Consider the following 11681-nt stretch of genomic DNA (forward strand, 5'->3'; position numbering starts at 1 on the left):
AAGAGGAAGAAGCAGCAGCAGCATTTTTTTAAACTTTTATTAAAAAAAGTGAAATGTAAGAGGAAATCCCTCTCAGGAATAACAACCCAAATCCAAAGTTACTATTGGGCAATCACAGGCAACTTGGCATTTATAGTATGCCAACGTACTTGTTCCTCACGCTTTAGCCTCTGTGCCTCAGTTTCCCCACATTCAAAATGGCAGCAGCAATTCCAGATTGTCTGAGTTGGAAGAGACTTTACAGACCATCTAGTCTGAACCATACTTGGCTCTAACGCTTTGCACCTCAGAGAGAGGCTATGACCTATAGAATCTAAGTTTCTCCCTTCGGCACATGTTCAACATGCGTTAATATAACATGTGTGACATAGAGAAAGCTAAGGGAAGTCTTACAACCATCTCTCCTTGAAGCATATGGTTATGATAGTGCACTTGGGCAGAACACCTTCGGCACAGCTGACCTTATAATTATCCCTCTCCACAGTTACCTCTATGTTATAGAGCCAGCTACCTGTCTTCCTTTCCTACACCACCATAGCCAGCCTTGAGAGGTTCTGGAATGCTTCTCCCTAACTTTCTTGGCCTAGGTATGAGTGTACTCTGGTTCACCCTTAGCTGAACCAGGAGAAGCTTGGAATTTTTTAAAAGGATATTTCTATGAAAATTAACAAAAACAAACCAAACCAAACAAGCATAAAAATGGAGGTTGTTTTTACAAAGAACCAAGTTGTTATACTTAAGGTAACTCTAATCCAGCCAGAGGTGGGACCAACTGGAATGTTCTTACTGTTTATTTAAGCCCCTTCGTGGAGCTCTGCCCCAAAGTCCCTTTTTTTAAGCCTTGGAAATTTTCCCTTCCATTGCCCTTTTTTGGTATCTCCCCCCAAAGGAAAGATTTGACTATGAGTTCTGACCATCAACTTGGAAGACAATAGTAGTGATTGTAACAGTAGTTGTTAGTTGTAATCTCTGGCATTTATTTGGCAGTTTATGAGTTACAAAGCACTTTGCATGCATTATCTCAGTTCATATCTCTCCTCAGTTCATATCTCTACCTCCTCTACCACCACAGCTCCCTTTTCCCATTGGCAAATTTATTCCAGGGCCTCAGTTCATCCTCTGTCCTATGTGGCAAATAATACAAATATTATCCTCATGTAACAGATGAGTAAACTGAGGCTCTGAGAGTTTGGGATTTGCCCAAAGGAAGTTATAAAACTAATGAGGTTAGGTAGCAGAGCCAAAATGAGCTACAACCCACTGACCACAGGAAATATACAAATAAAAGCTTCACCCTACTTACATTCAACACCCTGGTGCGTAGGAAAGAACTCTGGAAGGCCTGGGTTCAAAAGCCAGTTCTGCCTATTTGAACTTGGGAGTAGATGAAATGATTAACCTCTCTGGGCCCTAGTTTCCCCAACTGTTAGATGAAAGCATTGATTGAACTTTATTAATGATCTCTAGGGGCATCTAGGTGGTGCAGTGGATAGAACACCAGCCCTGGAATCAGGAGGACCTGAGTTCAAATTTGAACTTAGACACTTGACACTTACTAGCTGTGTGACCTTGGGCAAATCACTTAACCCTAATTGCCTTGTCTTCCCCCTTCCAAAAAAAAAAAAAAATAATGATCTCTAAGTTCCTTTCCAACTCTGTAGTCCCAGAAGGAGCTATGAAAGCAACTAAGAATTTCACAGAGGAGTGATGGGATAGTTTTCTCCTCTTTGCAGAAGAGGAAGTATATCTTTCCATGTTAGTGAAAACTTATGAGAGATCTGCATTTAGTTCAGAGGTATTCTGCCCCTCTCAGAAGGAATCCCTTATCTGTATTTGTCTATTATTGTAAAAATGGGGAGGAAGGCATGGTATGAATGAATGAATCAGTCTTTATTAAGCACCTACTGTGTTCCAGGCACTGTACAAGGTAGTAGGGATATAAATTATTAAGGTGAGGCATTTCTACCTCTCATAGATCTGACATTCTAGTAAGGAGACAGTGATAGAATAGCGGCTGAATCTGTGACTTCCCAAGTGAAGAAACTCCTACCAAAGAAGTTTGGTACCTTCTTTGCAATTTATGGTCTTAGTGAGTTACCTAGGACACTGAGTGACTTGTGCAAGGTCACACAGCCAGTGTGTAGCAAAGGCAGAACTTGAACCCAGATCTTCCCGGCTTTGAGATGAGCTTCCTATCCATTTTAGTAAATTCACTACCTATTAGGAAGAAATAACACTTTAGGGGAGTGACTGACAGGGAAAAGAGTTTCAATTTGGTGAATTCCAGTCTCAGGGACAATGGGTGGAACCAGAGTGCACCTAAATGTCACACCATTTCTATAACAATGAAAGCACTGGTTTAGAACTGGGAGGCTGTGAGGGGAAGGGCAAGGGAGTGTAGGTCAGACAGCAAGATGCTTGTACTGGTAGGTTCTGGCTGGACAAGATGTGAAACATGGTCTAGGGCCAGTTAGATGAAGTGAGCATTGAATTTTCATTCATTTACCCACCAACCTGGATTGTTCAGCCCCTGAAGATTTTGAACAGAAACTTTACATAATAACTGAGCACCTAATACATTCACAGCACTGTGCTAGCAACTCTGAAGGATACAAAGATGTCTAAGACACCTCTTGGCCCCCAAAAAGCTTACAATCTATTCGATGCCAAATACACATAAACCCCCTCTACAAGAAAGTATCTGAACGGCACAGACAATAGAAAGAAGAGATCTCTTGAGGGCTGAAATGATCTGGGAAGCTTTTATGAAGGAACTGAGCCTTGAAGGATAAGTGGGATTAAGATGAGCAGAGAGAGGGAAGGAAATGATTCCAGGGGAAAAAACAATGATTCTAGGCAATGGGAAGACATGAGCAAAGGCTTAAAGACAAATGTACAATACAATGCTAATCTGGTGGAGAGGAAATTTCTATTGAGAAAAGAATGGGAGATGAATTTGGAAAAGCAGATTAGACCCAATTAAACAGTCTTGAATGACAGACTATGAAATTTGAACTTGATCCTGTAGGCACTGAGACTCATCTGAAATTTTGAGCTTAGGAGTGATGTGAAGAAAGTAACATTTTAAGAAGTTTCATTTTCTGGTTATGTGAAATTCAGATTGAAGGAGAAATACAGTGGAGGGAGGGAGGGAGGCATCTCTGGCACCCAGGCAGCCTCATTCTTATAAAGGGATGCCAAGAATTTGGAAAGTCTTATCTTCCCTGAGGACTCAAAGCAAGGATATAGTGGTACCAACAAGCATGTAACATCATGTCATGATAGGTACACATGTAACATAATTTCATTACCATTTGAATGTTAACAATCCAACAAGCATTATCAAGCACTTACTCCAGGCAAGGTACCATGCTGGTTGCCAAGGAGACAAAGATGGAAAAGGATGCAGTCCTTCAAGAGCTTACAGTCTAATGTGGTGGGGAGGGGAGGGGAAGGAATGAGATATGTACATAAATAAAAATAGTATACATTAAAATGAGAAAAGTGCATGGAAGCAGCCAGAGAGACATAGAAGAATAAGGAGAGAAGATTCTCTTCTAGCTAGGGGATCAGGGAACTGCTCTACTAATGGCAGGGGCAACACCTGAGCTGGACTTTAAAGCAAGGTAGATTGGAAATTGGAAATTGGAGGGAGTGTCTTCCAAAGATGGAATATAACATGTAAATACATGTGAATTCTCAGAGGTGGGAGAGCACAGAATGAAATCAGGTAAGAATTGTCAGTTTGGCTAGACAGTAGAAGGAATGAAGGAGAGTAGAGGGAAGCCAGGATGGAAAGATAGGCATAGGCTAGACCATGTAGGGTTTTGAATGCAAATATTAAGGACTTGTTATATGGATAATGGGGAACCACCAAAGTTCTTGGGTGGGGAATTGCTATGATCAGACTATGTCTTTACAATACTGAAGGGAGATTGTGGAAATGAGGAAAATAGTTAGGAGGCCAAGTGAGAAGTAATGAAGATCTGAAGTAGGGCAGTAACAGTAGTTGTATTAATAAGAAGATGTAAGAAATGTTGTGTAAGTAAAATCAATAGGACTCTGTAGCTGACTGGATATAGAAAGTTAGGGAGAGGGAAGAGTCAAAGATGATGCCCAGTTTTCATGCTAGGGTGAATGGTGACATCAACTGATAAAGAGAAGTTACATGGAGGGACAGGTTTGGAGTAGGTGGGAAATTAGTTAAGTTTTAGAAGCACTGAATTTGAAGTGTTGCTGGGACATACAGTTGGAGCTGTTCAGCAAGCATTTGTGAAGAGATAGACTTGGGAGCCCTCTACATGGGAGTGATTAGAGAAGAGAAGAGGGCCAAGCACACAGAACCCACACTTTGAGAGTAGAAGGAGGCAGAAAAACCAGTGAAAGGGGCCAAGAAAAAGTAGTAGAAAACAAAAGTGTAAAGAGAGAAAAGAGTCAAAGAAAAGAGTCAAAGAGAAGAGAGAAAGGGTGTGGGGAATGGTTAATAGTGTCAGATGCTGAAAAAAAGAAAAGATGAAAAAGAATGAGGAATGCAAAAATTCTATAGGTTTAGTAAAAAGCAGATCATTGATGACTATGGTGAGGGTTATTTCACCAGAGTGGTGGTGAGGGAAGTTAGATTGTAAGGAAATAATTGAATTATGAAAGGCAGACTACTACTTTTCCTGGAAGTTTGATGAAGGTACAGGAAGACTCCCTGTTAGAATGATTAAAGTTTTAGAATGGAAGAAAAGCACCCCTTTCTGCTATGGGGGAAGAAAGCAAGCCAAGGGATGGTGCTGTGTACTGCTGATCCATCCACCTCAACCTTCTGGGCCATGCCTGCATGGTGGCTCTTCTCCTTTCCATTTATTCCTTTCTAATTGTACCCCTGAGAAACGTCCATGGACATTTCACTCATCTCTTTCCTAAAATAGATATGAGAAATAAGCAATTGGGCTGGGGCTAGATTCTTTCAAAGGCTCAAAAGATGGCCTTAAATGGGAGAAATAAATGACCAGTCATCGCTGGTCTCAGAAGTGTTTTTACTTAAATGTGTTTATTGGGTGCTCTTAGAAGCTCTTAGATAATAAGTTCACTGAATAGTACAGTTAAAAGATACCAAGCTACAGAGAGCTTGTTGCACTTTACAGTCTAACATCATATAAGAATCCTCCAGCTCCTTCTGCTCTCCCTTTTCTCTCCCTTTGTCCCTCTGTTCTGAATTAGGTTTGGATTTTGACTTGTTATGTGGCCTTGTGTTAATAGAGGCCTCTATAAAAAGGGGCTGAGGCCATAAGGTACAGTCTGAAATATCATCAGTTTTACAATCTGTGTGCTACATGTGATTACAGTTCAATTTAAGAGCCCAGAAAAGGGCAAGGGCTGAATGAGTTCCAGTCTTGGTGGAGTCTCATGCCCAAGTGAGTCGGGAAGCTTTATGGAATTTGTTACAAGGTTGCCTCTCCTGAGATCCTAATCAGGTCCCATAGAAGAATGTTAAGCTCATATCTTCATCATGCCTTCTTCATTCCCTTTCCCAATTCCATGACTACTCGTGTTAATTTTTTCTCATTGTTATTCTAATGATAAAAAGACTAAAATATAGCAATATTTTCAACTAAATAATTTTTCCCTCTTAGTTCCATAGTGCTGATAGCATCAAAGGGAAGATATGTTTCCAGAGGCCAATGGACTAGAGTCCTAGAAAAGATGGGAGCAGACAACAATCTTAGATTAAAAGGTAATCAATTTGATTGAGATTTTTTTTTAAAAACACATACACATTCACACACGAACTTTATTTTAACTTGAGACCAGACCCATGAAGAAAATCCCCAGATTTATTTACCTATTTACCAAATAGACCTGTGATAAAGAAAAGAGTTATTTACACAGTGAATTCCACATACCCTGCCTCTGTTTCTTATTGTCTGAGTTGGCAAGTGAGTAGTCCAACATTTTTCCATGCTGTCCAGTTCATCTAATAGTAAAATGGTACTCCATGCCAGAGATGGCAGCGTCATCTTTATAATCATCAAATGTTAAGCAAGCTATTATGGAATATAAAGTAAACAGGAGGCAAGATCAGAGTAGTACAATGGAAAGAGTTCTAGGTTTGGATCCCACCTATGTAACACTGGACAAATAGCTAGGTCTCTCTTGGCCTCAGTTTTCTCATCTGTAAAAGGGAAGTGATAATCTTTATACTATCTCTATAATTGGATTGTTATTAGGAAAGTACTTTACAAAAATACATGGCACTATGGCAATTTAAACTGTTATTATTATCTAGTTACTGGGAAAATTGCAAAGAATGTGAAAAGATGCTATCCCTGCCCTGGAGGGGCTTTTAGTCTCAAGCAACAATGCAATGAGAAAAATGCAACCCTTGTTAACAATGAAAAGCTTTAAAACCAAAAAAATTAAGGAAAGTTGATAAAATGCCCAAAGAAGAAAATGGTTCACTAGGGACCTCTGATAATTGCTCCTGAGGTCTTTATTGGCCTTTGGTCTAGGGCTAGGAAACTCAGTTTCTAAAGACCCCTGTGCAAACCTTCAAAGAATACAATCAATGAATTATTGAGCTGTAAGGGAACTTAGAGCTCATAAATAATCAACAATGTAATATGTTTCATTTATATAATATTTCATAGTTTTCAAAGGACTTTCATTTGATTCTTACAAAATATGCAAGATCAGCAAATTAAGTACTATTGCCTATTTTACAGATAAAGAAACTGAAGCTTATAGAGTTGAAGTGGTTAAGAGCCTCAGGTTGCCACACTGGTGAAAGTGTAATGAACTAGATTCAAATCCATGTCAGTTTCTCTTTCTACTACACCACTCTTCCAGTCATAGAGAGTCAACAGCCACATCTACAGCTGTATGTTGGATTTGCTCATAAGACAAAACATATGTCACTTCTTTAAAATTGAATTTGTTTATCTGCAAAGCACTCATAGATGTACTGTTAGGTACTGATCTTGGGGTGCAAGTTTTGTTTTGTGCTTCCTAAGGAAAGACACTAACCCTAGTAAACACAAGAGTCTTGTAGACACAGAGTATTATATATATATATATATATTTATATATATAGCTCTAGTCTTTTATTTTTTTTTTTTCATATAGAAAATCTAGGTATGACTAGCAGGGTAACTACCACGAGGCAGAGCCTGAAGAGGTAGAGAAAGGGTAGAGAGGAAGAAGTCAGCCAAATACCCAAAGACTAACCACAGCTCAAGATTAAGGTCAAGCAGGGCGGCCAGGTAGCACAGCGAGTAAGAGCGCCGGCCCCAGAGTCGGGATGACCTGGGATCGAAGCCAGGCTCTGATACTTAGCACCACACCCAGAAATAATTGGCCGTGTAACCTTGAGCAAGTTACTTAACCCCAATTGCTTTAAAAAAAAAAAAAGATTAAGGTCAAGTAGATGGTTGCAGCTTTATATTGATTGATAGATAGACAGATAGAGATAGATAGATATAGATATAGATGTAGGTATAGGTGTAGGTGTAGATATAGATACAGATATAGATTAGATTCAGCCCCAGAGCATGTGTGTACATAGAAGAGAAGAAGGGTCTGTGTTTGTAAGGCAATATCACCTCTACTCATGGGCCTAATTCATTGCCTTTCAGAAAAAATGGCTTTTGTGGGTTTCAAAGGCAGCTTCCGGCCAACGTGGGTAACTATAAACACTGCCGAAGACAAAGCCAAAGTCTTTGAAGTGGTGCCCATCCCTGTGGTGAAGAAGAAGAGGCTGTGAGACCAGTCTCCTGTACGTATTGGTGATCCTGCTGTTATCACTACCTGAGTGGACTTTTTGACTACTGACCCTCCTGAGGATGAGACAAGCTGGTTCTCCCAGCCCCCTAGAGATGTGGCCCATTCAGAAGCTGCACATACTAGCCATGTCTTATCACCAACAGACCAAGGGGTACCACTGGGAACAGAAACTCTTGGTGCTGCCCATCTGGTGAGGCAGCTGGCTGCTGCTCCTTGGAAGATGCAGATTAATGCTGGATACACTTTCTTCCCTGAGGGACAACTGCAGTTTTACTGTGGCCTTCTTGTACATTTTCACACAGAGTGTTCTCCCTCTCTTCCTATCTGTGCCTCATAAGGGTTTTGGGTTGGTTTTTTTTTTTTGGCATAGGAGGGAGGTTCTGGATCACCCTGACCTCAAAGATCAATTGTAGTCTTTACCCAATGCAGGGAACCCCAATCCAAATGGGAAATTTCAAGAACTTGTCATAATTCTCAAAACTCATATGCATAAGACAATCTACCCCAACGATCATTCATGTTCTCTAATAAGTAGCCCAGGGGTGTTGGATATGTGAAAAACAGCCCTGATACTAAGGGCAGTTTTCTTTCTTTCTCAGCAAAAACTTTTAGAGGACCAGTAGGTGGAGTTGCAGTAGTATGAAATGGTTATAATGATGTGATGTCTATTTTCTGATATCAAAAGTAGTTGGGTAGAAGAGCATTGATGGCCACTACAAAGCCCCCCCAAAGCCTGTCATCCAGATCAGCCCGTGCTGGCACTCTAAAATTGGGGTTTTCATTCCATGGTCTGCAGAAGATAATTTTTTGGAGGGTAAACTTTCATCCCTAGTATTTGCTTACTCTTAGTGAAGAACTCTTTGTACCACAGGAAAGGTCACTTGGTGTATGCTGAACATCAGAAGCAGAGAATAACCCTGGGTCTGCCCGTAGTAAGTAATTGACCAGAGCACTGAAGGTCAGGAATCTAAAGTTCACCACCACTACTGACCCCATGAGATGGTGCTTTAGGCTTCCTAAATTGGTGCCTTAGTTTTCTTGTGACCTGGGATATTCAATAGGGAAGCACCCTGTGAAAACTACTGAACGCTTTGTATAATAGGAAGCTTCAAATTTTATAGCTAGAAAAGACATAAAGATTGTCTAATCCAATCCCCTCATTTTACAAATGTTTAAAAGAAAGGGGAGAAGAGGTGACGGAGAGGGAAAGTCATTTGTTCAAGGTCACTCAGCTAGTTAGTGGCAGAGCTGGGACTAGAACCCAGATCTGTCCTCTCCACTACACCACATTGCCTCAAACTTTAGTCCTGAGTGCTCCCATGGAACTCTGGAATGACTTCTCACAATCGTTCAATGATTTAAAATGTTCTTTTGAAATAGAAGCACTGCCCAAACCAGCTCAATGACCAAGCACCAGTCATTTCCACTCCCAAGTGCAACATCAAACAACTATTCTTGGTTTCTGAGATGGCTTTTACTCTTCTTCTTTATTGCTCCTCTTCAGATGCTATAGTCTGTTCTGGTATTCAATCGGTGCTTCTCGGCACTCTGGATTTATAGATCCAACAAGGAAAGATTCTTTAGGGCAGTGGTGTCAAATACGAATAGAAAGATCCCTGCCAGCAGGCCTCATGTTGACTTAGAAAACCACAAATTAACATTATATATCTTGTATTGTATTTTTATTTATTTTATTAAATATTTCCCAATTACATTTTAATCTGATTTGGACCATGCTCTAGGCTGGGGCCTGTGATTTTGACATCTCTGCTTTAGGGCATTCCTCTGGGACCAAACATATCTATAAACTATTTGGTCATACCTGGGGATTTCAAAGGACTGGTGAACCATGTCTTAAATTTGCCTGTTGTCTCCTCCTGCCAGTCTTCCTCCCATCTCTCACCTTAACTGCTTTCTTTATAAAAAACAAAACAAAACAAAAAAAAAAAAAACCTTGGAATGAGCCCCTTGAAGGAAAGGTTCAGCTGTGGTTGAAACTGTCCTTATCACTAAGTTCTGTCTGTGTGGGCACAAGAACGCTCAATATTCTTCTTTTTCCCTAAATCTTTCTTTCCCTTCCAAACCACATTCTATTCTCTTCGAAAAGAGCTAGTCACATCCTTGTATAAATTGTACCTCTTAGTCTACAGTAGTGAGTCACCTCCCCAAGAATATGTCAATCATTCGGGATCACACAATCAAATAAATCTCAACCATTACTTCAAGCCACTAGTCCATTCTAACCCAGTAAGAAGTAGTTCCATGGATGCTGCTTCTTTCTTAACAATTACCAAGTTCTCAGGGTAAAGTCTTATGTGTCTTTGAAGCTATTTTGAGGGGGGTAGGAGGAAGAGAAAGGGTGGGCAAACCCCTTTAAAAGCATTGGAATTTTGTTGTTCCTTCACAGTTTCACTTTCTTCATTTTCCAGATTGTTTTAAAAGGGCCTCCCACTGTGAATCCCTTGGGATGTGATCCCTATAAGGTGGCCAGAAATTATAAATAGCTTCATAAAGCATATGTCAGTCTTTTTCAAGAATAGATACTTGGGAATACAGCGAATTGCATGTATGTAGCACCTAGGTAACTAAGTAATGGATTATCTGTTCATTTGTTTGTTTCTACTAGCACAAATGACTCATAAAGACCAGATATCTGGGCATCTTCTTTGTAGTACTCATATTTTATTCCTAATTTCCCAGAAAGGGTCTCCTCCTTCAATCTCTGTTGGTAAGGTATTAGACTTACAACATATTAGGTTTTGGTTTTGTTTCCTAAAAAAAAAAAAAATTCTCCTAAAACCCTTGTCTCTTTCATGTTGCCCGAAATTGCTGGTCCTTTTTCGGAAGTAGATGTATAATTTTTGTATGTAAACATTTCTTATTGATGTCACAAGGAGAAAGATATATTTTCTATTTATTTATTATAAAGGCACTACTAGAAGTCATTTTCAGAAATGAAGAGTTGTATAAAATTTTGTGTCACACATCCAGACAGATGAATACACATTTGAAAGTTTCCCCTGGACCATAGTAAATGAACCCATTTGAAGACTTTGTTGTTTTAAAAATATCAGATTACAAGGGAATTACCATGTTATAGTTTGGAATAATTGTTGCATAATAAATATTCAAATTCATATCATGATTGTGTCTCCTCACATTTTTCATTACAGTATAATTTATTTGAATCCAAGGATTTTATAAATTAATGCCTTATTGATGACTTTTATTTTTTTAATATTTAATTTATTTTCAGTTTTCACCATTCACTTCCATAAGTTTTAAATTTTCTCCCCCTCCTTCCCCAAGATCACATGTAATCTGATATGGGCTCTACACATATAGTCATGTTGCATAGAAGAATTATAACAAATGGGAGAAACCATGAGAAAGAAAACAAAACAAAAGAGAAGATAGTCTGTTTTGCTCTACATTCATACCTCTTTCTCTGGATATGAATGGCATTTTCCATCATAGTCCTTTGCAAAAGTTTTAGGTCCTTGTGTTGCTGAGAAGGGCTAAGTCTATCAAAGTCAGTCATTACACAATGTGGTCATTACTGTGTACAATGTTCTCCTGGTTCTGCTCACTTCACTCAGCACTGGTTCATATATAAGTCTTTCTACCGTGTTTCCCCGATAATAAGACACTGTCTTATTAATTTTTTTGGACAGAAAAACACCAGAGGGCTTATTTTCAGGGGAGGGCTTATTTTAATGAACATTGACAGCAATTTTAATAAACAGGTAAATGTGAACAAAAAAATGTACCTTTATTCAATAAGCAAATCACTGGGGAAGAACAGGATGGTGCGCTCACTGCTGCAGCTCTGATTGGATGCAGCTTGGAGTGCGGCGTGCGTTTCACCGGGGGGGGGGGGGGGGGGGGGGGGACGGTGCATACAGAGGGTACCG

At 39.7% G+C, this 11681-nt stretch overlaps 1 protein-coding gene across 1 annotated transcript in view; it reads left to right on the forward strand.

Moving 5' to 3' along the window:
- Positions 1-10903, forward strand: part of CEMIP (cell migration inducing hyaluronidase 1) — a 242439-nt gene extending 231536 nt beyond the window's left edge. Inside the window, exons 28-29 of the mRNA XM_069098686.1 lie at positions 5622-5722; positions 7620-10903. Coding sequence (XP_068954787.1) covers positions 5622-5722; positions 7620-7747 — 229 coding nt within the window. The 3' untranslated portion in view covers positions 7748-10903. The remainder of the gene's footprint in view (positions 1-5621; positions 5723-7619) is intronic.
- The last annotated feature ends 778 nt before the right edge of the window (positions 10904-11681 follow it).

Source organism: Petaurus breviceps, unplaced genomic scaffold (genome assembly GCF_028583685.1).
Source record: "Petaurus breviceps papuanus isolate PSGF00001 unplaced genomic scaffold, PetGlider_PUasm1.0 37, whole genome shotgun sequence".
Taxonomy (NCBI): Eukaryota; Metazoa; Chordata; class Mammalia; order Diprotodontia; family Petauridae; genus Petaurus; species Petaurus breviceps.